The 27,726-nt window shown below is 38.0% G+C and overlaps 1 protein-coding gene and 1 long non-coding RNA gene across 3 annotated transcripts in view; one reads left to right on the forward strand and one right to left on the reverse strand.

The window, feature by feature from the left end:
* Window positions 1-8,234: 8,234 nt before the first annotated feature.
* LOC120105745 (uncharacterized) lies at window positions 8,235-10,479 on the reverse strand. Its single transcript, XR_005508060.3, has 3 exons — window positions 10,327-10,479; window positions 9,341-9,440; window positions 8,235-8,419 (listed from the first exon to the last, which is right to left on the reverse strand). It is a non-coding gene; the product is annotated as an uncharacterized LOC120105745 (long non-coding RNA).
* Window positions 10,480-16,031: 5,552 nt separating this feature from the next.
* The window catches only part of LOC103697946 (AT-hook motif nuclear-localized protein 1-like), a 35,323-nt gene continuing 23,628 nt past the window's right edge, over window positions 16,032-27,726 (forward strand). For both annotated transcript variants that reach the window (XM_039118478.3, XM_088723245.2), the window contains exons 1-2: window positions 16,032-16,833; window positions 18,136-18,203. In XM_039118478.3, the coding sequence (XP_038974406.3) occupies window positions 16,413-16,833; window positions 18,136-18,203 (489 nt within the window). In that variant the 5' untranslated portion in view covers window positions 16,032-16,412. The remainder of the gene's footprint in view (window positions 16,834-18,135; window positions 18,204-27,726) is intronic.

Consider the following 27,726-nt stretch of genomic DNA (forward strand, 5'->3'; position numbering starts at 1 on the left):
ATTCTTAATGCATATATTAAAAAAAAATATACCAGGTAGACATTTTTGTGTTTATGATCAATAGAAGATAATGCCAAGGATAAGAACTCTCAATCAAGTATATAGAGAATTCAAAGAGTTATTCTAAGAGTATTGATTAAGTAAATTATCCATCAATAACTGAAGCATAATATAGGAAGATTGAGTGATTTGGATATATTTTCTTTTCATATCAAAAGTATCACTTATATCACAGAAATGATTAATACTAGCTACAATTTCAATATGAGAGGATGCAAGGATTACTAATTTTATTATTTCTTCCATTTTGGTCACTCTTCTTAATTATATTTTAAGTTCCATTCTTTAACACGTGTCTAGAGAACCCATTGTCCAGATAACATCTTTCATTGGAATCTTGGGTAGCTAGACACATTTGCTAAAAATGATCAGGTTTTCAACTTAGAAACCCAAGCTCTTTTAGATCCTTGCAGGTTAGCTATAATTGTTACTTTTGGAACCCATATTCTCTTAATAGCTATTTTGTTTATTAGTTTGCAGGTTTTAGAATTATAAGAAATGTATTTCTGCATACTCTTATTAAATTTAACAAACATAGATTTAACATAAGTAGATGATGGATTTTTAATTTTCTGTTTTTGTTCATTAGGTTCATCAGATAAATTAGAATCCGTTTTAGGATAGATAGTGGAGGATTTAACACATATGTCATTAAGGGATTTTTGGGTGTACCAAGATTGATATCCTAATCCAGCCTTTTCAAATTTAGCTCTTTGATTATTTATCATTAAGTTCAGTTTTTCAGAGCTGATAGTAAATTTTTCAACTATATGCTTAAATTTGTTAACTTCTTTAGTTAACCTTTCATTGTCTTCTGAAAGTAATTTATTATTTTTCTGAATTATATCATAGCTTTCAGCAAGAGATGGATTTTTTTGATTTAGCTTTTTATTCTTTAAACTAAGCTTCTTATATTCTAAGTATAGATCAGAAAAAGCATAATGAAGTTCATCAAATGTAAAATCAGATTGAGTTTTAGCATGTACTTTATCTTGGAATGAGAAATCACTTTATGTTCCAATACATACCTTATCTTCATGTGCCATAAAGCAAGGATTTTTAATTTCAGTTTGCTGCTCTTCTTCTTCAGAGCTACTTTCAGATTCACTAAAAATATTAGTGCATTCATATTTACCTTCAAGCATATTCCAGATTTTCTTAGCAGTTATGCAAAAAGATATGCTATTAAGTTCACTATCATCTAATGCACAATATAGAATATTCATGGCTTTTGCATTTTGCTGAGCCATTTTCTTATCATGATTAGTGTTTGTGTACCAGCGCCCCTTTTTTTTGCGGGTACTAAGAGTTTCGTGAGACGCTTTCTAATTGTACCAATAGACCTTGTAGCCCGTTGACTATGATACTCCATAAATCATAGTCATGTGCTTGAATGAAAATACGCATGTGTGCTTTCCAATGTATGTAGTTTATGCCATTAAATAGTAGAGGTCGATCAATTAACTGTCCCTCTCCTAGAAAACTATCTATTTGAGTTGTCATGATCTTTGGCTCTTTGATGGTTAGGTCAAAATCAAAAAGGCAAGGAATTATAGAACACCTGCTCTGATACCACTTGTTGCCCAAGGTGACAAGCCAAGAGGGGGGGTGAATTGGTTTTTCTAACTTTTTGATTCCTTAATCGAGTTAATTGATGAGTAAGTAATTGTAGTAAAGTAAGACAATACACAATGCAAACACAAAAGAAATATAGTGGTTCGGTGCTCTCCTAAGCACCTACGTCCACTTTCCAAGCGACCCCTTGGGAATTTACTATAATCCCGCGGATTACAGTTGGATTGTTTTTCGGGCTCACAATCCAAAAACCTTTACACTTTGATTTTTTGGGATCACCAAAAATCTATGTTGGTTTTACGGGCTCACCAATGAACCTTCACAATTGGTTTTACGGGTTCACCAACAACCTACGTTGGTTTTACGGGCTTACCAACAACCTATGTTGGTTTTACGGGCTTACCAACAACCTACAATGTTGGTTTTACGGGCTTACCAACAAACCTTACAACAAGAGTAATAAGTAAAGAATGAAAGCTCCTAAAAGAGCAAATAAAACAATTATGAACTACAAAGAAGAGTTTAGAATATAGTTATCCCTTTAATAAGGCTCTTCTCTTCTTTGTCAAGATTGTTTCACTCTTTAAGGGTTGGTGGAGCTCTTAATGTCTCTTGGAATCTGCTCAACCATTTCCTTTTGGCTCTTTGAATGAAGCTTGCCTTGCCAGGATTTTCTCTTGAATGCACTTGATGTCTTTTCAAAAGCTTGCTTTCTCTGATGAATACTTCCTCTTAAATACTTCTCCAACCTCCAAATAGTCCTTCCTGACCGTTGGATTGAAGAAACTATCCATTTATAGCCGTTGGAAGTTCAAAAAGCACTTCTGCACAACTAGCCGTTATGCTTCTGCCCGTGCTTGGGTCGACCCAAACTTTTTTGGGGTCGACCCAAACCACTGTTCATCAGACTTGGGTCAGCTCAAGCTTTTCTTGGGTCGGCCCTCTCAGAAAATCCAGAGACTTGCTTTCTTGACATTTCAATTTGGGGTCGACTCAACTTTTACTGGAGTCGGCTCAAGAAAACTTGGGGTCGGCTCCACCTGGGGTCGGCTCAAGAAAACTTGGGGTCGGCCCTCTCAGTAAATTCCAAAAGGCTGTATTTTCAGATGGCTGAAGCTTGGGTCGGCCCGAGCTTTTCTTGGGTCGACCCAAGCTGGGGTCGGCCCGAGTTTTTCTTGGGTCGACCTAAGATCTGTGTCATTTGTGCCATTTGTGCCAGAATGTGCCAAAGTATGCCAAATTGTGCCAGGGTTGACTCCATCTCTTATGGGGTCGACTCTAACCCTGTTTTTCTGCATCTTTAGGTTAGATTTGCACATTAAACATATAAAAGAAGTAATAACATTGCAAATCATTTCTTTCTCCTTAGAATGCTTGGCACATTAAAGTTTAAGCTCATTAAGCATGTAAATGACAGAGTTAAGCTTCAATTAAAAGAATTTGACTCTAAGGTATATTAAACTCTAAATTAGTTCTTTCCTCAAGTTCTTCCAATATAATTTGTTTTAGATGTGTTCTTGAAGGTTCTTTTAAATGTATCAAGCAAAGCGTATCAAGGATGTATCAAATCTTTCTTCCTTATTCACTTATGTATTAGATCAATTGAATTGAAAGCATTAGTACTTCCATTTGACCTCAACGGCTTTATAAACATCAAAATCACACTAGGATCCTCAGTATCCCTAATTTTCTCTCTCTATTTTGCATTAGAAGCACACTCCATAGTAATCAGGTTATTTTAATGCCGGTAAAATAAGAGCTGTCGACACGAATTTGTATGATTGGAATTCCCACGTTGATGAATTCAGATTTTTCCTTGGGAAGATGGAGGATTTAGATTTGAGCCATTGATGATGCATCTACAAGTCTTTGAACTTGGATATCGTTTGCACCCAATGGACCTACCCATTTATTTATTTTTTCATTATTTATCATATAAATTATAACTTGGATTCAATGAGTAATTTGACTTAAATATAATATTATGATGATAGAATAGTGCAAAAGTTAAACAACATTGGGATCGACAATGCATATAATAGCCAGTTGTTATGGTATTTAGCTATTAAATAATAATGTGCATGGAAAGTAAGGTATAATCTTTAATTATCTTTGTAATATATCGATAGTATTAATTAGACCTTGGTCCCAGTAACTACATCCCTCTTCCTAGAAATCAAATACTCTAATCTTGGATATTACATCCTCAAGCAGCAACTGATCATCTTCTGAAACCTTGATATTGGATATGTAAACTTTAGCATCATACTGCAAATATCCCTTCCATCTAGGGGTCATTCAATCCAAACACCTGTGCTTTCATCTTAGAAATGAAAACTAAAGCACCTTTTTGTTTTAGCTTCTCAAGAGCCCAATCAACCATAGTTTCATCATAAGATGGGATTTATCAATCATTCATCTACATTATATAATAATTGTTGTAAAAATGAAAAAGGTTTTGTTAGATAAAGCAGATCAACACCTAGATAGTATGTCTAATTTCATTATTTTCTAGATGTTTCTGTTTCAAAAAATAACTTGATTAGTTGCTGATCCAGTTTATTGACCATTTTTGAGAAGGATAATGGAAGATACAATCTTTGCAGGATCAGCTTGACCATATTTCATCTTTTTTACAGAAATTTACCTCTTCAGTAAATAACTAAATCTATTTGAATATTTTACATAATTATAATTTATTCTTGTATGCTCTTTCGTATTTTTTACTTTCTAAAGTGTCTTTCTTTTCCTTGTAGATTGCTGATACTTCATCTACTTGTAGAGATGATGCTGTCAACCCCTGATACATCGTAGATTATTTTTTTAGAAATTTGACATGTATGTTTTTAATATTTTCGAAGTACAATGTAATCAAGTATGATAATATAATTTTTTTTAATAAAAAGTTTCTATTTGTGATGTGACTTTTGTTATCAATGTGATTTAGGTTGTGTATTTGTTATGTTGGAAAGTAATGTATGCAAGTTTAAAAATTGCTTTTATAATTTTTTTATAAAAAAATCACTATTGTCGATGCTTTTAAGCATCGGCAATAACAACCGGCACACCTATATCGATACTTAAAAGCGTCGATAATAACGAAACCGGCACGCCTATATCGACGCTTTTTAAAAGCATCGGTAATTACTAAACATTAAGGTGGGCTATATCGATGCTTTAAAGCATCAGGAAAAGGACCTTTACTGATGCTTTCAAAAAGCGTCGGTACAGGGCCAGGTAATGCCGATGCTTTCGAAAAGTGTCGGAAAGAAACTCTCCCACCCCCACCTGCCCGATGCTTTTGCGACGCTTTTGAAAGTGTTGGCACGAAAAGTACTGACGCTTATAAACATTGGTAACAACTCTAAAAAGTGCCTGGAGAGTTTATTTCTTTTGTAGTGATGGTACACCTATGATGTCAAAATAGCATCTAGTAGTTAAGCTTGTTGGATGAAAGCACAGTGCCTGACTTGCACATTAATTATATACGTAATGAACAACCTTTGACTTGATGTGACGTAATAAGAAGAAATCCTCGACGTCACACCCTCGCTCAAAGCGAAGCGAGAAGCTCCATATTGATTAAAAGTTATTATTATGATGCATATTTATGATTGAAAGGTTGATGACTCCATTAGTGAATAATCAAGAAAATTTTTGAACATGTCCATACTTTAAATATGAGATATTCATGATATTAATTTTTATTGTTGAGACCATTATATGAAAATATGATGTATAATAAGGATCTTTATAACTAACAATGAGATGGGGGGGGGGGGGGAGTTTTTAATAGGGTTGTTATGCAGTGTATCCCAAAAATCTAGAAAGATATTTTACCTTCTAGTAATTTTTTGGTTATACCATAGGCACTTGCTTGGAAACACCCCTTGACTAAGTAGCATGGTTGTAGAGGTTCAATTTCAAATAGAATTCACTTTCACTTCTAAAGAACACTAATGTAGTTTAACATTATAATGCAGTGGAAGAATATAAACTATATCACTCTTTTTTGATAAAGCACCAACAAAATAGAGATTACAAGCATAACAAGACAAATTGATGCTCGGAGAGATGGCAAGAAAATACAAGAACATAGAATAAAATGGATGAAGACTTCTCTAGAAACTACACAGAATACTCGCACCGTGCAGACCTTCCAAGAATTGTTCCGTAGTCTCCTTCTCATCTCTTTCTTCCTCTTCTTCCTTCTCTCTCTCTCTCTTATTTGGGGGGCACTCTATGGTTTCTAGGCCTTTTGTTAGGAACCCCTAGGCATGGCTCTCTCTTTGTAACATGCCTCCCTCCTTTATTTCTCAAACCCTACATCCCCTTCTCTCCTATTTATAATAGGAGGGGTTGACTCTAGGATGGAAATCCTAGGCCTCTATGATGCCAACCCGGGAAACCCTAGGTGTTGGCAGCCCATTAGGCTTAAACCTTAGCAATTAGGGAATAATGGTGTATGGTCGACCATCCTAGGGTTTCTAGATTTGGTCGACCACCTAGGTTAGCCCTAGGAGCCAGCTACATAGGAAATCATATCTAGGGTTTAGTATAGGCCTAGTCCACAACACCATGCTCATAATTCTTATGCTAGCCCACATGAATCAATCCCTATACCATGGGTCTCATTCATCTCATTAGTAAGACTAGGCTTGAGTTTGGTAAGAATTCAAAAGAGATCTAAGAAAAGATCAAGGAGGATGTGCAAGTGTCAAACTCTAAGGTCAATTTTGATTTCTAATTACTATGTCCCGAGGTACATTTCAGCGTCACAAACCATTCTTTTCCATACCAAAATTCTCTTTCTGATATTTATGTTATGAAAGAAAAAGTACAAAAATGAAAAAAAAGATCATTTTTTTCCTTATTTGATCGTATCAGAAAGGAACTATGGGATTGCTAAATCACAGACAAAATAAATATATAAAGCAACAAAACCATCATCATACTTTATGGGTGTGCCACAATCACAATGTAGGAAGATGGACTAGCTATATAAAGATGTATAATTGTGCTAATCCTTGGTAGATAAAATAGAAAATCTTCCTTCACGCATAGCAACTATTCCTACAATTCAGTCTTTCTACCTTTCTTTATCCTCGATTAACCACTAGAAGGAGTATTAACACTATCAAACACATAGCCCATTGATTTCAAAGTCCATCAGAGACCTCTATCACATGAGAGACAAAATAAAAGACCGATATGTGCACAAAACCAATTTCATCAATATTTTGTTACATTCAAAATAAAATGATATTATAATATAAAAATTTATTTAGTTAAACCACTACTTGGTACCAAGACTATGTTTAATGTATCTTTGTTCTGATATGGATAACATATAATAGATGGATTTCTTGTTGGAATAATCCTTCCCCTTACTTGCAATAAAGCAATCCTTGTCAAGAGCAAAATTCAAGGTTTGGCCCCGCCAAAATTATTATTGATAGTCATAGCTTCGGGTTAGGGATTAATTGCATGTTGTCCATATGAGATCAATATCTCAAAGTCCGATAGTGGTTTTTAAGAGATAGTCTGACGTCATGATTGTTCAGTATGAAATACATCTACTATGCCGGTGCAAAGTCAATGCTCTGATCACATGGGAAAATAGCCGTTCCAATCCATTATTGAACATTTATATAATAGAAGCTATATGAGTGTAATGCCTAACCTCGTCATTATCTATTAACAACCTTCAAGTGTCCAAAATGATCTAATTCTCCCCAAACATCAGAAGATCTTTAACATGGTCAAAATTACTTTTGGATTGTAGTCAAACACTCAAAATTTGCTTTTAGATCCATAATCACTTTTGATTAGTGCAAACACACCCAAATTTGCACTTAGTCATTTTGTTTGTAGTGTCACTTGTAGACTCATTTTTGGTTTAAAAGCTCATGTGCGATGCAATCTTCTAACTATTTATGACCATGTTTAGAAGAGTTATTCATGATGTATCTCAAAATAATATGCTCAATATGGCAAATGGATTTTGGGGCATACCTAACTTCCAACAACTTCAACCTTTGTGGATCAGGTGGGTATAGTATAGAAGGTCCTAGAGCGTCATGGTCTCAAAAAAAGTTATGTTGATTCTAAAATCGAATCATATTCGATCAAAGAAGGGAGAGAGAGGGGGGGGAGAGAGAGAGAGCGAGGGAGGGAGGGAGAGAGATAAGGGTGGTTAACTAAGTGTGGAGAGTAAGAGAGTAGGATCCCCATCCTATGGGAGATAGGGAGAGGGAGAGAAAGAGTTTGCACTAGGCACATGTAATAATTCATGCAAGGATAGTTATTGAGACAATAAGCATATTTTTTTAAGATAGATTAGAGGATACTCTCAATATAAAAATGGATAAGCAAAATAAAAAAAAAAAATTGATTTCAAAATAATCATGTATAATATTAGTATATATAATGCTTAATAAAGGGTTAAAAAATGCATATCTTACAATAACTTAAAATTCATGGTATCGTATTTGTCACGCCGCGAACCCAGCACCCGGGTCCGGAATGCGACCGGCCGCATGAGCCCTAGAGCAGTGCCCTAGAGATCATGCAAGGCCTATGATTATCAAAAATTCCAATAAATCCACAATTAATTTAGTAATTCAAATAGACAAGTCCAACATGTCCAAATAAACAAATTAGTTCAATTACAAGATCTTCAAATGTTCATCAACATCAAAGAAAGATAAACAAACCAACTAACTAATGACTCGGGTACTCGCACTCTGCGCCCATCCTGTCCAAATCAATGCATCATGTAACTCTGGTAAAGAAAAAGAAGAAGAGGGGGTGAGCTTTACAGCCCAGTAAGAATCCCTATACATCCACACCAACACAATAATAATATAGATTTGAAAACCACGACAAATCGATGCACATTTCATGAAATCATAAACCGGTTATCAAAAGGCCTTAAATAATCAACATAAGTATGTACGTCAAATATCAATGAAAGTCCAACCATGCAAGAATGATATAGCATATGATAGCTCATAAATCTTCATTAATATTTTCAATGCTTTTTCTTTTCATTCTATATTAACTTGATCCGGACTAATTAACTTTCCGACTTTGGGCCAAATCTCGGTCACATTTCTCAGCCTGTAGTGGGGCTACCAAATTATCACATTTTCAGCCTGTGGCGGGGCCTGCACATTATAGTTCCACATTTCTAGCCTGTGATGGGGCCTACCAAAGTATCACATTTTCAGCCTGTGGCGGGGCCTGCACATTATAGTTCCACATTTCTAGCCTGTGAGGGGGCCTACCAAAGTACCACATTTTCAGCCTGTGACGGGGCCTGCCATAATAACAAGATAAACCCAAAGTTCCTTTTCATACAATCCAGTTTACATCCACACATCAAATTCTTTTTATTTATTTCCGGCTTTAAACTAACACATCAAATTCGTTTCCAGCCCGTGACGGGGCAACCAAAATCACATGGTTAGTTTAGAGCACCACATCCATCAGTCCAATTATGTAGGTGTAGGTTATGCGCATGCATGCATCCATCATGATACCAACCACAAGCAAATACGATCATAGTATCAACCACAAGCCAACACGATCAAAATATAATTTAATATAAAACTATTCTTGATTTATCTGGATTATAGCATATCATACATATCTAAGTATAAAAATATTATATCATGCAGGATTGGCGTACAAGGATCCTTACAGAAATTGTAGACAGACTCAAATACAGATCTGGATCACAACCTACGAGCTGGGGTGCTGAGTCCCCTGATCAAAACCTCCTGGCACCGCTGACTCTTCCCCTACAACATCAATTATAAATCACAAACTAAATTATTTAATATTTAAATATTCTAAACCATAATTCATATCTACTATGGGGTCCATCACCAGGTCCCCAAACATCTCAATCCCTCCAGATCTAGGGCAGTCGGGGTGGCCCGACTCCCACCTTGCACCATCGGCCTATGTCGTCGCCAGCCGTGGCCGCAGCCATGCCGGCGACGATGGCCGGTCCCGATGAAGAGACCAACATAAAGGGATGATTCCTCTCTCTTCATGGTTGGGAATACATCTCCCTTCCTCAAATCTTTTTTTTTTGATCCAAGGACAACAGCCATGGTGGTTGTGTCCCCAACCCAACAACACCGCTGGCCGAACCATCGCCGGCTGCCACTGTCGCAGTCGCTGGCAATGGTGACCGACCAAGAGAGGGAGAGAAGGAGAAGTTCCTTCTCATTCTTCTTCTTCTTCTTCCCCCCCCCAAAACATACACAGGGTCCCCTTTTTCCTCCCTTCCCTCTCCTCCGTCATCAACAGAAGAACCACCAGGATGGTGGCTCGGCCTTCACCCGACGGCGGCCACCTCACCGTCGTCGCCGGCCGGCGGCCAGCCGACGAGAGGAAGGAGAAAAAGAGATGGGATCGCGAGGAAGATAACCTCGGATCCACTACTCCTGATCACCAACTAAGCCCGAAAAACCCTCTTCGACCCCCACACAACCCGGTCCACCCTACTGCCATGAATCCCGGCCAACCCGGCGGCCGGCGGTGGCAAAATCCGGAGGAGAGGAGCCGAAACAGGGGTACCCTGTTTCGGATCCTTCTTCGGTGATTCCGTCGGCCATAACCCAGGAAACCCAACCCAAAACCAGGCAAATAAAATGCAAAGGACGAAGCCATGCTTACCTCGGCCCGATGAGGGTGTTCCGGCGACTTTCCGGCGAGGAATCGGAGGAGGGGTCTTGGGTTTTCACGCACGGATCCGAGACTTCTTCTCCCGATTTGTGGGGGATCTTCACCGAGGGAGGGAAAAGCTTCTGGCTTCCTCCGCGGCCGGCTGGTTCCTCCCTCCGGCGCTCGTCTCTCCGGCGATCTCCTCTAACATCGCCGCCCTCTCTCCCGTTCTCCTCTCTACCACGATCGTGCCCTAGGCACGATCGTATATGGTGGATGGGCCCGGTCTTTTCGGGCCGGCCCGTCCACCCCTTTTTTTTTCTTTTTTTTTTTTAGGGGTATTACAGTATTAACTAATGTTATTAAGAATATGGCTCATTATTAGTTGATATTAAAAAGATTATTAATTTAACAAAAATAGAAAATGAGAATGAAGAACAACCAATGAAGGTTTCTTATATTTACTTTCTTCTTTTTTCATTGAGGAACTAACTTAAAGTTTAATGATAAGTTAGATAAAAATCATGAAAATTTTGTTATTCACCAAATCAAACACTTTTCAGGTTTACTCATACCTTTAATTACTGTAAAATGAAAAATGATGATATTTCTCTTCAACACATCTCATCTCCAAACTACGACATTTTTACTACATGCGTGAGTTTACTAGCTAATCTTGTAGGAGAATGAGGAAATGATGAAGGAGTAAGCTATGGAGACCATAGGTTATTGTTACAATCTAATTATAGTCGAACTAGAAAGTATCCCAAATTGATTTTAAAATAATATTAGCTGGAGACTATGCTAGCCAACTAATTTAATTGGACCGATATTATTTCCACCAGCCTAAACTTGAATTTCCAACTAATGTAATTGGGCTGATATAATTTACACCAACTTAATATATTCTCAAATATTATGTTGGTGATTTTGTTAATAAATTAGGATGCATTTCAATTAGTGAGTTAGACAATATAGCTTCCTTGTCATCATGCTCCTAAATTCTTGTCAACTCCAACCACATCTCCTCCTCCCACTTCACTACCAAAGACGTTCAAGATGAGTTTCTAAAAATCTCTTTTTGGAGCTTATCTCGTTTCCTCTTTCTCATTAACTCTAACCACCTCTTCTTACCCTCCTTTCTAAATTTCCACAAATCTATCTTTAGATATCCTATTTCTTGTCGTGAGAGCTCTAGTCAATGATAGAGGAAGTTGCGTATAAAGGAGGAAGGTGAGGCATTGAATTTTCTCTCACATATACAACTGGATTACCCAATCCTTACCATTCTTGTATGGGCAATGATAGAGTACTTGGTGTATAATGAGAAGAAGGAGAGGAACTATTGGAACTTATGCTCGAACTAGAAAAAGTGGTATTCCAAGGATGAGATCAGTTGGAGGTCAAAAGCATGTTTTTCCCGTTGTATGATGACTATAAATACAAATAAATAGATAGTGGTCGATTGTGTGGACATGCCATTTTGAATATCTTTTGAATCCAAAAGAATCATAAAACTTGGTGTGGACCATATTGGCCACTATGGCTAAGACTAGACAAGGTCTAGAACTGATATCTACCATATCAAGAACCAAATCATGTGCCAAATTTTTGAAGGCTATGACTTGATCATACAACGCTTGATTGAGATTATCTTTTCAATTTTTTAAGTCGGATAACTTTTCGAACTCTATGATATGGCGCCACTCCCTAAAAGGTGTGATACAACTAATAGGCATGTACAAATTCTTTTCTTTTGACCTCAAAATGAGTTGGCCAAATTATTTTTTTTTAAACAAAAAATTTTACCAAACGTATCTTCCAATCTAGGAAGAATTAGGTAAAGCAACTGAAGGCAAATTGATGTTCGAGTTGAGAACTATCTCGTACAGAATTTTAAATTTTTATGTTTATTTCTCTAGTCATGTCACTTTAGAAAAGCTAGTTCTATTCGAACTAAGGGAGAAATCTGATCCGAATTGTGCGAGTGTAGACCTCACTATTATAAATAGAGGTTATGTATCTCAATTTATTATCAATGAAAAAAAAGTGAACTTAGACTTTACTTTCACCTTCTTTCTACCTTTTTCAAGTTTTTTTTTAGAGATTTGAGTTGAGCAGGTTAAAAAGAAATTTCCTTTCCTTCGATCAAATCAAGTTATGCAGATCATTTTTTACTTTTTAAAAATTAATGGGTTATGAATTATTTGTCTTAATATCTTTGTATTTCAAATATTAGTAATGCTGTTATTTAACTACAAAATGCTATTATTTTAGATACAATACTTTTGTAAATTATTATTTATTGATATACAGTGCAATATGTTATTAAAAATTTAGAGTGACTAATAATGATATGTAATCTTTGTTGTAATTCAGGGATAGGTTTCTTATAATATTTTGACTACCACATTATTGTCTTTAGTCATAATTATTGTACCACTAATGGTATCATTAAGGGTTTGCTAAGATTTTAGATAAAAATAATTGCTTTCAAATGAAAATTTTAAAAAATAAATAAAAATAGAAACAAGTAGAATAGTCCTGTTGTGTGAGTAAAGATATGAAGGGAATTGTAAGATATTATTAATAAAAAATTGATAAATTAATAACATTTGAAGACATGTTGTTGGCTCTAAAATTTACATAACAAAAGAGTAAATACACACATCATCTTAAGTATAATTAATAGGTGATTGCAGTCTTTGTGGATTTTTGAGATATTTCATGATACTTAGACATTATATAGGAAGGTTCCACTTTTTCTCTTTATTTTTGATATTATTTGAAAATAAAAATAAAAGTTAATAATCAAAAGCATTTAATATGAATGTCTCAGGGAGTTATGGAGGTTTCAAAATTTTTTAGATTAAATATGACAAAGGAGCTCTTACAAATGCTCTTGAAAAATAAAATAAATACTCATGTTTAGATCAAGAAAATAATTGCTTCATAATATTTTGTTTCAAATAGCTTTAACATGGACATCTTAGAGACAAATTAGAATTTCAAATTTTTAGATTTATAAGTGATTTAGATGTTCTTGTTAGCGCTTTCAAATTATTTAACAAATCCTAATCTTTAGAGACAGAAAAATATCTACATCATTTTGTTACATTTAGAAAGTTTTTATTACCAATAATCAAAGTATAATTTGATAATCAAAAATGTTTAAATATAGGAAGGTGAGAAAACTACTGATATTCTCTTAATAGTAGTATAGATATAGATAGATAAATTGACAAAAAAAGCTGTCCAAGTATACGAGGCTCCTCCTGCTATAGGATTCAGGGAGAGTTAGATGTATGTATTCTTACCCTTGCATATTGAGAGGATGTTTCCGTACTTCAAACTCGTGACACCCATATTATAATATAGCAACCTTAGTATTGTTAAGGCCTGCCCTCTAGATTGATAAATTGATACTCTATCAAGTTTTATCTTGGTCAAGTATTTTTTGGCCTTGGTTAGAAACTATGTTCAAGCCTATGAACCAAGCTTAAGCTTGGCAAGTTCATTCCATACCGAGCTTGGGAGCTTAAACTACTCTAATCAATTGACATCCCTACAACAAGATCTCAATACTTCCATCTACATCTTCATACCATAAAAGAAATTCCAAGCTTTGGTGATATGGTCACCTCACAGGATTTTTTAACAAATTTAATAAATTGGAAGGTGGTGGATGAGAAAACTCCTACTGTAGCAAACTTAACGATGAAATGAAGAGCTTTATCATTCACAATTAGTTCCAACTTTAAGAGATTCAAAGATATGATCAACTAGAGGGTGGAGTTGAGGTATCAATTAGAGTCGAAGTGGAGCATGTTATTGAGGAGATATTCCTTCAAAGTAATGGTCAGGATTAGCAATGCAAAAAGGGCTTAAAAAAGATTAGTGTAAGTGAGAGAGCAAGAGAAGATTCGAGGAAACAAAGAGCTGCAATGCCCAAGTGTTATTTTGGAGGAGAGATATGACAAGTTAGAGGAAGAAGATAGAAGTAGTTGGAGAATTGAAGGGAAGAACTCCAGCTTGGTCAATTGATGGAGGTCGCCATAATAGCAATTAAAACTCGTGGTATTGTCAGGATCAAGCGCTACCATTACACCAAAATCCGCACGTGTTAGTAAAGGCGCAACTTTATTTCCTTAAACTAGCGCAGGGGCCCATAGCGCCACGAGTCGACTCCGACCAAGCCTCGCCCAACTCCGGACTCCGACAGGGCCTCGCCAGTAGGTTCAGGGACCCCCTAGTGGTATAACCCACCCTACTCCTCCAGCGCATCCACATTGGCAGGTGGCAGGACTGACTCGGCCCTTCAGGCCTCCGCCAACATTGACTCGGCCCCTCAGGCCTCCGCCAACAGGTATCATAGGAGCAGAAAACTCGACGATATAGGAGAAGAGAAAAAGGAGTAGTCATTCAAAAGTAATGGATTAAACCCAGCTATATTGTCTCTAATAATTTTTTCTTTTCACAAACAGAGTTCTTCAATTGCATGTTAGGATCGGCATCCTAGTTCATGCGGCATATCATTTACATCATATATTATTTATGTTTTACTATACACGTAAAATGTCTATAATGTAGTTTAAAATCATTACCATTAAAAGTTGTTATTTGATATAATAAGCCATGATAAGTACTAAAATAGTTTTTAGCATAGCAATGGTATAATCCAAGAAAATAGGTTTTAAATCATACTTCAACATTGTGGAACAACTTAACTAAGAGGTGAATATTCATATAAATCAAAAAAAAATAGATAAATATTAAAATATATGCACTAAAGGTTTGAGAAAATTTGAATAACTAAAATTACAAAAATTAAAATATATAAAAATATAAGACTACTAAAATAAAAATCAAGCATCTAAGAGACGATGACCATAACAACGAAGATAACAACAACATCAACTGCATACTTCACATAAATCATGAATAATTCACAATGCTAGTTTAAAATTTAAAAATAGTTAAGGAATAATTGAATATTTTTATCAACTTATTCTAGATGATATGAAACCATCAACAACGGAAAAAAGCAGAATTGAGAAATTACTAATACATTGGAAAATATTGTTAGACATGTTCTTATTTATTTTAGGTAATTAATAAATGATTATAATGCTATAACGGCTCATAACAATTCAAACCTTTAGCCTTTATCTAGTCTTACCAAAATTACATTACTATAGTATTTTGGAGTAACTGTCTTATCTTAATTAAAAAGGAATTACAACGTAAAGCCATATTACACAAAATCGAAAAAGAAGATTTTTAAAAAAAAGAAAAAACCAAACCCTATAAATTTGATAATTAACCATAGTATTGAATTATTATTTTTTTAGCAAATAAGAGCCACAAAAGGGTTTTATTGTTTAAATTCTTTTACATCAAAAGTAGGCAAGGAGCAGGTCGGTGGTAGGCAAAAGGCGGGCCTCCAACGTTCGCTCGGCAGCTTTAAATCCCCGAATTTAATGCCCAGAATCAAAAAAAAAATTAAAAATAAGAAAAGTCGCTTCCTTTTTTCCTTCCTTCCCCATTTCTTTATACCAAAACACCCCGTGATGGACGGCCCAATAAATATTTCCAGATCCACACCCCCCATATCGATTTTTTTGGCCCGTCCGATTAAAATATTCCCCAATTTCGTAATTGTCTTCCATTTGTTCATATATTCTATTATTTATCTCTATTATTCATTTTCTCTCCCCTGTCTCTTACCCGTTCCTTTCCCTTCGCTTCTCTCCGGGTTCCGGCAAGCGGCTTTCGAGGATCGCCGAAACCGCCGGGGCGCGACGAAGTCGGAAGCGGTTTACCGACACGCTGGCGTTGAAAAACCGGTTTTCCGACCGCTCGAAGAGAAGTTGGGAGCCGGTCCGACAAAGCCGCAAAATATAAAATTTAAGAGAAAAAAAAGGAAACGGTCTCGGCGACGAGTTTGGAGCTTGGTCACTCAAGTTCTCTTCTGCTCTCCAACGGCGGAAGCTTGATAGAGCGGGGAAGACGCAATCTGGAAGCGCGATCAGGCGCTCTTTCTTGACCCGTTTAGCAGTGAAAGGGGTTTGCTAGGGATTTTGGGGGCTTATCTATGCATGGAAGGGAGGGAAGGCATGACATCTGGGGCGCCGGCGCCGGCGGTGACGCTGCCGGCGGAGGCGGCGGGGAGCTACCAACCACCGCAGCCACCGCCTCCGGCGCAGGCAGCGGTGGCAACGAGGGCGGCGAGCGAGGGCCCTAGCCAGGCGGGAGGAGTGACGACTGCGCCACCGCCTGGGGCGGTGGTGATGGAGCCGGTGCCGGGGAGCGCGGCCACGGGGATGGTGAAGAAGAAGAGAGGGAGGCCGAGGAAGTACAGGCCAGACGGGAGCTTGATCATGCCTCTGAGCCCGATGCCCATCTCGGCGTCGGTTCCTCCTGGTGAGTACCATTCGAATCCGGGGATGAAGCGGGGTAGAGGGCGGCCGGGGGATTTCGTGAAGAAAGCGCAGCGCGGAGTCGAGCTGGAATCTTTAGGTATTGTGTGCCAAAGCTCCATCTTTCTCCAGTTCTACTTTGAAATTTTGAGTAATTTCTCTCTCTCTTTTACCTTCCTGTGTTTTTTCGGATGTTTTGGCTTATTATTTGAAAACTTATTTGAAGGTTGCGGTTTTGTTGTTAGAGGCTGATTTTAGTTGTAATTAAGCTCAAGATTCGATTTTTACGGCAGCTTAAGTTTCTTCAACTGCAGTTGGTTTCAGGTCCGTAGTTTCCTGGAAATTAGTGGCCTGCAGATATGTAAATGTTTGTCTGCCTGTCTCTTTCTCTCTCTCTCTCTCATGGCAGTTGAATTTGGTTGGGACTGCTCTCTCTTTCTCTCTTTCTCATGACAGTTGAATTTGGTTGGGACCTTTCAGATTGGAGTGCTGATACAGGGTTTTGGGAATTAGTGTGTGGGACCTACAAATGAGATCTCTTTCCCGAAATGGGGTTTGTTCTTGCGGAAAAGGCCAAATTTTGCGGGGTTCGAGGATTCTGAATCTTCCAGAGTCCTCGTTGGTCAGGCCTTAGAAGAGAACTTAGGAAATAGGAAATCAGGAGTGATCATTATATTGGGTTAAGATAGGAGCTACCCACCTTTTGGGCTGTTAGAATCAGAATCAGGCATGAAATAGTTAGTTTAAGTTACAATTTATCAAATGGTTGTCAAGATAGGCTTGGTGCTCTAGTGTCAGTGATGGGACCCCACAAATTAGAGGAAGATATTTGATATAGTTTCTGTTGATGAAATAATCCACATGTTGGTCTTGTTGTTCTATATGCTGAACCAGTACTCATGTTCCTTCTCCACAATTCTGAAGCCAAGTGTTTTGAATCCAATTAATCATTTATAATTTGTGAGGTTGTATTTTTATTAGGCTCTCTGGTTTTATTTCACTCTAAAGAAAAATACAACTCCCTGAATCAAATCTTCGATTTCTCTTATTAGGCTTTCCATGCTCTTTAGAGATAATTCCCTGGATTCAACTGTTGGTTTTCCCTGTTCCTCTGGACTCTTTCTAAGCATTAGGAAAATTACAATGATATTCCCTGGTTGGATGTGATTAAACCACATAAGTGATAAGTTACATTTTCCGCCCCTATAGTTGCCCTCACCAAAGCAGGCAGCTATATCACTACACAGAATTACAGATGCATTTTTTTTCATATATTTGATAGTGATTTTATCCATTTAGTAGCAGACTTTTCTTTTTTCCTTAATTTTTTTTATCTATCACATGAGTCCATACCCTAGGGTTTCATTACAAATTTGCTATTTTTACTGAACATTCTTTGCAGGTGAAATGGTTGCATGCTCTGCTGGTGCAAATTTCACACCTCATGTCATCACTGCTGCAGCTGGTGAGGTATTATAATTTTAAATATTGTATTTATAGATGTTCCTTAAATCTTGTGTTCCGTATATTCAAGTGGAAAGGGCACTAGGGTGTATGGAGTATTTGTGAAATTCATATTGATGCTATTAGTAATATTAAATCTCCATTCTAACTAGTTTGTCATCTATTAATTTGATTCTTTTTTGTCACCTCGTTCTTTCAAGTAACTTCTTTGCCATTTTTGCATTATCGCATTTCTTGTGTGACATGACATATCAAATGGCTCATAATGTCATTGCCATGATTTCCTGTCATAATTAAATTACTAGTGCACTTATTAACCTTATTGTTGCCCAAAAAGACAACCCAAGAGGGGGGGGGGGGGGTGAATTGGGTTTTAAGTAATTATTGCAATTAAAAACCTTGTGAGTAACTAATTAAAACTTATTGCAAGTGGATTAATTAGTTATATGCAGTGAATGAAGGGAATGGAAGAGACAATGAAACAATCACAAACACAAGAGATTTTATAGTGGTTCGGAGCTAACCCTTGCTCCTACGTCCACTCCCCAAGCTTCACTTGGGAGTTCACTATAATCCCTCGGATTACAGCCGGTTGTTTTACAAGCTCACAACCCAACTTGTTGTTTTACGAGATCACAACGAACTCGGTCGGTTTTCACAGGCTCACCGACTAGAACCACCCGATTGTTTTTCCGGGATCACAATCGAACCCTTACACGTTGGTTTTACCCTAGGCTAACCAACCAACCTTAACACCCTTGATTCAATCCCCTGATTGAATCAAGTAAGAAAAAACAGTTTGAAACAAGTAAAAAGATAGCTTCTTGAAAAGCGTATTTAAACAATATAAACAAAGAAGAGTTAGAAGCCCTCAAACAGATTTTTGGAGGTGGAGAAAGGGACTTCTCAAACTCTTCAACTCCTCTTGAATGTGCTGAAGATTTGCTGTCAGAAGGGGAGCTTTGAATGCGAAGGAGAACGTTGGTTGGATGGAGTTGAATGCGCTTTTTCCTTCTTTCTCTTGTATTTACTCTTGAGAGCCTTTGGTAGGTGGAAATCCCTTTTTGTTTGAATGGAATAGCTCTCTTGATGTCTACTACTGTTTACTCTGGCTATTTAAGCAGTCCACCTTGAAAACTAGCCGTTTGACACCTTTTTGTGGCCGTTCTGCACACTCTGCAACTCCTGACAGTGTATCCGTTGGGATCGGAGTCGACTCGCTCGATCTGGAGTCGACTCGGCTGTTGCTGGAGTCGACTCACACTTTACTGGAGACGACTCGCCCACTGTTCAGGATTTGAATTAAAGTGCTGTCCCGTTCTGGAGTCGACTCGGCCAATCTTGGAGTCGACTCGCCAAAGTCTGGAGATGACTCGGCCCTTCGGAGACGACTCGTTCTCAGGGTTCCAGAGATTTGTTTTTCTGTATTTCTTTCTCGAGTCGACTCGGATCACCTTGGAGTCGACTCGGCTCTCAGAGCCCGTAAACTGACTCTCTGTGTTTGAGTTGAACTGTCTCGGAGTCGACTCGTACTTTGTTGGGGTCGACTCGGCTGACTTGGGAGTCGACTCGGGAGTACTTGGAGTCGGCTCGGCTCTCAGAACCCGAAAACTGTTTCTCTGTGCTTTGAGTTGAACTGCCTCGGAGTCGACTCGCACTTTGTTGGAGTCGACTCGGCTCTCAGAATCCGAAAACTGTTTCTCTGTGTTCTGCCGCGGAGTCTTGCTTTCCTCTGAGAGTCGACTCGTACTTAACTAGGAGTCGACTCGCCAAACTTCGGAGTCGACTCGTAATTTTCTGGAGCCGACTCGGTTGCAGGGTCTGAAATACATTGTTCTGTCTTTCTTCTGTTACCCTTTGGAGTCGACTCGGAAACGTCGGGAGTCGACTCGGCAACTGTCGGAATTGACTCGAACCCTTCTGGAGTCGACTCGCTGACAGTGTCTGAAAATCAGCTTTCTGTCTTTCTGTCAGTTCTCAGTCGGAGTCGACTCGTAGTGTACCGGAGTCGACTCGAGCATGTGCCAGTGCTTCTGAAACACTTGGAGTCGACTCGTAATCTTCCGAAGTCGACTCGAGCTTCAGACTTTGGTTCAAACTGATTTTCATACTTAGCCAAAATGTATTGAACCAAAGCTAGAGACACTTAACCATAAATTCACAAATATTTGGCTGAAACACTAGATTGAATTCATTAGTATAAGATATACTCAAATGCTTTGAGCTCATCAAAATCAAATAGGGTTATAATCAATCACTCCACAATCTCCCCCTTTTTGATGATGACAAACATTGAGTATTTATAAAGTGAATTGCTCAACCAAAAGGAGATTTATAATAAAGTTTTGAAATGAATTCAAGTGTCTAGTCATTTAATTTATCCATAATTGAAAGGTGTGAAACAGTAAATCCTGAAGTTAAAGCTCCCCCTTTCATTTGGAATTATATAAGCCTTCATGTCATGCAATCAATTATTTGGCTTATATGTATTTAATGAATTTGCTTTCTTAAGATTTTAGATTCTCCCCCTCAACATATGCATTCAATTTTGTTTAGATTCTCTGAATTTTCTTTTAATGTCTTGAAGCTTTTGAGCTTAAATTTTAGGTTTTAGAGGGAAAATCTGCCAATTTGTTCTTGAGTATGATTCAACTAATCTCCGAATATCCCTTGAATGGATTCTGGAGATTACTCCTTTAGGAGCCCCAACAAAGAGATAATGAGCCTCGAGGTATCGAATCCACTTAGAACAAATTACTTTGTGCTTTAAGAATTTTCTTTTTATTGATTCCCTTTACATTTCAATTCAATATATTTTCTCCCCCTTTTTGTCATCATAGCAAAAAGGCAGAAAGCACAGAAAAGTACAAGAACTCAAGAATGCACAATTTTGAAAAGAATTTCTACTCATTGTATTTAATTCAAATTTGAGTACAAGTGTGATTACATATCAAGTGAGTCCTCAAGGGACTGTACATTATAAAGTAAAAAGAACAAACAACACTAGGGTTTCTTTGTGGTGGAGGATGTGGCTCCCTTGCTCAGTCTAGTGTGTTTGATGACCATGCTTAATCCCTCATTGATGTTTCCCAGTTGTTCGAGTATCTCCGAGGTGGTTCTAGACTGAATCGTAGAAATGTTGTTCACACTCTCCTGGAGGGTGTCCAACCTGGAGAGCAGTGCATGGGCTAGTCTCTCGGCACCCTGGCTCTGGCTCCCTAGCTCATGTCTGATGTCGTCTCGCATCTTCTTCGTGTCGTCCTTGACGTCACTCATGTTCCAGTATTGAGCTTGGACCAGGCTGCGCACATTTGATATCTCCTCCCTCAAGTGCGCAGTCATCTCGGCTACTGCTGCTAGGGTGGGAACAATCTCGGTGGAGGGAGCATTAGAAGGACCTCGGAGCTCCCTCAGCAAATCATCTCTCAAATCCCTCACTATCTCCTGCCGCAACTCTCGGAGCTGCTCAGAAGATATGCGGACCTCCAGTGGCTGCTGCTGAGTAGATGGGGCAGTGGAGGTGGAGGGCTCTGTATGTGCAGGACCAGAGGTAGAAGGATGGGTGGGTAGATCTGTATGGTGGTCCTGGTCATGGTCAGAGGCAGGAGAGTGATGAGTGGTTGGGTCAGATGAAGTGGATGGTCTCCGTACCCAGACTCCCTCTACTCTATGAAATCCCATCCGATGAAGAGTCCCCTCACCCATGCAATCTGTGTGACGCAGTGAGCGAGAGGGTTCCCCCTCAGGAATAGGTACATCTAACTCCCTAAAGATGAGAGTGAAAAGCATACCGTAGGGGAGACTCAACCTCGGCTTATCTAGGGGTTCACAGATATATTCGTAGATAAGTTTAGGGAAGTTGATAGGAGTGTCCTGGAGTATATGGTACATCAGGGCTAGGTCCCTCTCGGAGATAAAGTCAAACCTCCCAGTCTTTGGGAAGAGAGTCCTAGAGATAACACTAAGGAGAAGCCGCATTTCAGCCGACAGCTGATTTGCGAACACCTCCTCTATGGGGGACTGTGGAGGACTCCCTAAGACTGCTGTAAGGGCCTCAGTCCTATCAAGAGGGTGACTGGGAGAGATCCCTTCTTGGGAAAGATGGAGGACTTGAGCAATGGAGTCCTCCGAGATGAATATAGGGACACCCGCTACGGTTCCCTGGATACCACCACTACCCCGGGCTACAGTCCCATAAAATTTCCTAACTAACCCCGGATAAGTTGGGAGGTCTAAGGAACAGAAAAACTCTAGCCCTTGTACCCTAAGACGATGCCCTAGGGTGAAGCCTTTCCGGGAGAGGAAGTCAAAGTTGACTTTCCTCCCGGTGGAGACTGCCCTCCCGGCGCACGGACGCGAGGGAACCGGCCTAGGCAGGGAAGAAACCGGAGGTGGTGGCCTCGCGGGTTCGTTCCGAGCCTTTGACCGTCGCTCGGCCCCGCTCGCAGAGATAGGTCTCTTCCGGCTTGGGACAACTGCTTTCCTAGGCATTTTTGACCTAAACACGGGAGAAGAACTAGGAAAATGGAGGAAAACTCGATGGAGAAGATCTAGAATGGGTCGGAGACGAGGTCGGAGACGGCTCTAGGGTTTTGGAACAGTGTCGGCTGTGAATAGAAGTGGGGATTGAACGTTTCGATTAGGGTTAAAACATCGGATTTCCGACCTCGAGTCGACTCCAGTAAGTCGCGAGTCGACTCGACCTCGAGTCGACTCCAAAATATGCGCGAGTCGACTCCCACATGAGCCGACTCTAAAATGTGTCCGAGTCGACTCGAACTCTGGCACACACCCAAAAATCATGTTATTTTCGTGCCACAAAAGAGAGTTATGGACTTATCCAGGATTTAGGAACTGATTTGATGATCATAGATAAGAAGTCCTATGTCCACCATAGACTAATCCTCAAAATCTATGAACTAGAGGAGAGTATCACGAGAATGGATCAATCACTCCTAACCCTCTTCGAAGTATGCAAAATCGATCCTCACTTAGAGGTTTTGTAAAGATATCAGCAAGTTGATCATCAGTACACACAAATTGAAGTGTCACATCACCATTCAGTACATGATCTCTTATGAAATGATGTCTTATCTCAATGTGTTTAGTTCTTGAGTGCTGAATTGGATTTTTAGTTAGATTAATGGCACTTGTATTATCACAATTAATGGGAATTTTATCTTGTTTAATGCCATAATCTTCAAGTTGTTGTTTAATCCACAAGATTTGAGCACAACAACTCCCGGCAGCAACATATTCGGCTTCCGCCGTAGATAGTGCAACCGAGTTTTGTTTCTTGCTAAACCAAGAGATTAAATTTTCTTCTAAGAATTGACATGACCCGCTGGTGCTTTTTCTATCAAGTTTACAACCAGCAAAGTTTGAATCTGTATACCCTATTAAGTTTATGCTAGATTCTTTAAAGTACAATAAACCTATATTTTTTGTTCCTATTAGGTATTTAAAAATTCTCTTAACTGCGATTAAATGTGATTCCTTAGGATTAGATTGATATCTAGCACACATGCATACACTAAACATGATATCAGGTCTACTTGCAGTGAGATATAATAAAGATCCTATCATATCTCTATACATCTTTTGATCTACTGATTTACCTTATTCATCTTGGTCTAGTTTGCATGATGAACTCATGGGTATGCTGATTGACTTGTTTCCTTCCATATCAAACTTCTTAAGCATCTCCTTGATGTATTTAGCTTGATTGATGAAGATCCCTTCTTCAGATTGTTTGATTTGGAGCCCGAGGAAATAGTTCAGCTTTTCCATCATGCTCATTTCAAATTCACTCTGCATTAGGTCAGCAAATTCTTCGCAGAGGCGATTGTTAGTAGCACCGAAAATAATATCATCTACATAAATCTGAACTACTAACATATCTTTGTTTTTCCTTTTTAAAAACAATGTTGTATCAACGTTCCCTCTAGAGAATTCATGGTCTAACAGAAATTTGCTAAGTCTTTCATACCATGCTCTAGGTGCTTGTTTCAAACCATAAAGTGCTTTGTTTAATTTATACACATGATTGGGATATTGATGATTTTCAAAACCAGGAGGTTGTTCTACATACACCTCCTCATTAATATACCCATTCAAAAAGGCACTTTTTACATCCATTTGAAATAATTTGAAGTCTTTAGAGCATGCAAATGCTAGTAACAATCTAATTGCTTCAAGTCTAGCTACAGGAGCGAAAGTTTCATCAAAGTCTATACCTTCTTCTTGATTATAGCCTTTTGCTACTAGTCTAGCCTTGTTCCTAATCACGATTCCATGTTCATCAAGTTTATTTTTATATATCCATTTGGTTCCTATTATTGAGTATTCAGAGGGTCGTTCAACTAGGTTCCATACTTTGTTTCTAGTGAATTGGTTTAGTTCTTCTTGCATTGCATTTATCCAATTTACATCATTTTCAGCTTCTTCTATGTTTTTAGGTTCAAAGTGTGAGACAAATGCTAGATGATTATTTAAGTTCCTAAGAGATGCTCTAGTTCTAACAGGTTGAGATGGATCATCTAAAATTAATTCCTTAGGATGCCCATGAGCATACCTCCAAGCCTTAGTCAGCCCATGATCCACAATTGCCTCTTGGCTTGTTGATGCATTTCCAATTAGCTTTTGTTCATCTTCTTGTAATGTCATCTCATCAATCTTTTCTTCAATAATTTCTGCATCATCATCAGGAGCAACTCTCTTGCTAGAATAGATATCATTAGTATCATCAAAAACAACATGTATAGACTCTTCAATAACAAGGTTTCTTTTGTTAAATACTCTATATGCTTTACTTGATGTAGAATATCCCAAAAAGATACCTTTATCAGATTTAGAATCAAATTTACCTAAGTTATCCTTGCCATATTATGAATGAAACACCTACATCCAAAGACATGAAAATAGTTTACTTTGGGCTTTCTATTTTTTCAAAGTTCATAAGGTGTTTTTATTATAATGGGTCTAAATAAAACTCTATTTAGTATATGACATGATGTATTAATGACTTTTCCCCAAAAATACTTAGGGAGGTTACTTTCACATAACATGGTTCTAGCCATTTTCTCTAGGGTTCTATTCTTTCTTTCTACAACTCCATTTTGTTGTGGTGTCCTAGGTGCAGAGAAATTATGAGTTATCCCCTTTTGACTACAAAATTCGTCAAATAGATGATTTTCAAATTCCGTTCCATGATCACTCCTAATAGCTATAACTGAAGCACTTCTTGAATTAGTAACTTCCTTATGAAATTTCTTAAACACAGAAAATGCTTCATCTTTATGAGCTAAGAACATGACCCATGTGTATCTAGAAAAATCATCTACAATGACAAGGCCATACTTGTTTCCACCAAGACTTGTAGTTCTAGTTGGTCCAAATAGATCCATGTGTAGTAGTTCAAGGGGTCTAGTAGTAGTGACACAATTTATGGATTTAAAAGAGCTCCTAGATTGTTTGCCATATTGACACGCTTCACAAATTTTATTTTTCTCAAATTTTAGTTTTGGCAAACCTATTACAGAATCTTTTTTAACTAGTTTTAATATTGTATCCATACTTGCATGACCTAACTTACGATGCCATAGCCAACTTATATTATTAGCCTTAGTATTACTAGCTACTAAGCAAGGGTTATTTTTGGCAAGATCTTCAAGATCTACTACGTACACATTTCCACGTCTTATTCCTTTGAATACTAAGCTATTGTCAATTGTGTTGGCTATGATGCATAGGGTTGGCTTAAACAGAACATCAAAACCCCTATCACATAATTGACTTATGCTAAGTAAGTTATGCTTAAGACCATCTACAAATCGTACATTATCAACAAAGGTTGAGGAGGTGATTTGTACTTTACCTATACCAACGATGTGACCTTGGTTATTGTCTCCAAATGTCACTGCACCTCCCTTTTTAGGCTCAAGGGTGAAGAATTGGTCTTTGTCACCCGTCATGTGTCTTGAGCAGCCACTATCCAAGTACCAACAGTTTTTGTCGACCTTGGCTGCAAGACACTCCTACACAAGGAAATCATACAATTTTAGGTACCCAAGTTTTCTTGGGTCCTTCATGGTTAGTAATGTTGGTTCCTTTTGGAATCCAAACCTTTTTAATTTTTCTTTTAGCTTTTCCTTTTCTATGGTCACACACATTAGCTTTATGTCCTGTTTTTCCACAGCAAAAACAGGTTATATTCTTAATTTTGCTTTTCCCTGCTTTCACAAAAAAAATTACTAAGGAGCTTTTGCTTATTCTTAGGTTTATACCCTAAACCAGCTCGTTGATTATTAAGTATCATTTCCAATTTTTCAGAACTATATGTAAACTTTTCTACAAAAGGTTTGTATTTTTCAAGTTCTTGTGCCAACTTTTGTTTTTCTGTTTTTAGTATGTTTAAGTCTTTTGTGAGATTATCTCTTATAGTTTGTTTATCGTTTTTAAGTTCTGAAATTTCCTTGGTTAGTTTTTCGTTATCTTTAATTAAGGTATTAGTTTTTTGAATTAACATTTGCTTGCTTGTTTTAAGTTCTAAATTTTCTTTAATGATAAAATCTTTATCCTTAACTAATTTATCGTATTTATGGAAGTGAGATTGATTGGTTAGTTTTAGCTCTTTATTCTTAAGATTTATTGTCTTATATTCATCACTTAATTCATTAAACGCATCATACAATTCATCAAAGGTAAAATTTAAATGCGTTTCAGATGTTACCTCATTTTCGTTCGCCATAAAACAGAAGTTGGCATTTTTCTCTTGTTCCTCATCCGATGATGATGATGATGAATCGGAATCCGATAAGGTGGAGACGAGGAATTTTTTTTTCTTATATTTGCTGGCCTTCTTGAGCAAAGGACAGTCAGCTCTGAAATGTCCCGGCTTCTTGCATTCATAGCATCCGATTCCTTCATTTTCCCTTTCCTTACCTTTATCCTTGTAGTAGGAACTTGAGGGACCTCTCCTCTGATGAAAGGACTTCTTTCGGTTGATGAATTTTCTGAACTTTCGCACGAGAAGAGCCTCATCATCATCTCCCTCATGATCTTCTTCTTCACTGCTGCTACTGCAAGATAAATCCTTGTTAGAAGAAGTAGATTTGAGAGCTATTATCTTTTTCTTATGAGAGGATTCTTCTTCGCTGTGTTGTTTCATTGTGAGCTCGTGCGTCATTAGGGATCCAAGAAGCTCCTCAAGTGGAAGCTTGTTCAAGTCCTTGGCTTCTTGAATTGCCGTTACCTTGGCCTCCCATGATCTTGGCAAACATCGAAGAATCTTCCTGACAAGGTCACTGTTAGTATAATTTTTGCCAAGGCTTTTAGGCCATTGACAATATCAGTAAATCTAGTAAACATGCAAGTGATAGTTTCATTAGATTCCATCTTAAATAGTTCATATTTATGAACTAGTATGTTTATTTTAGATTCTTTTACTTGATTCGTGCCTTCGTGGATCACTTCAAGCCTATCCTATGAACTAGTATGTTTATTTTAGATTCTTTTACTTGATTCCTGC

This window comes from Phoenix dactylifera, chromosome 6 (genome assembly GCF_051530095.1).
Source record: "Phoenix dactylifera cultivar Ajwa chromosome 6, Ajwa_hap1_PhDact_Kaust_v1.1, whole genome shotgun sequence".
Classification (NCBI taxonomy): Eukaryota; Viridiplantae; Streptophyta; class Magnoliopsida; order Arecales; family Arecaceae; genus Phoenix; species Phoenix dactylifera.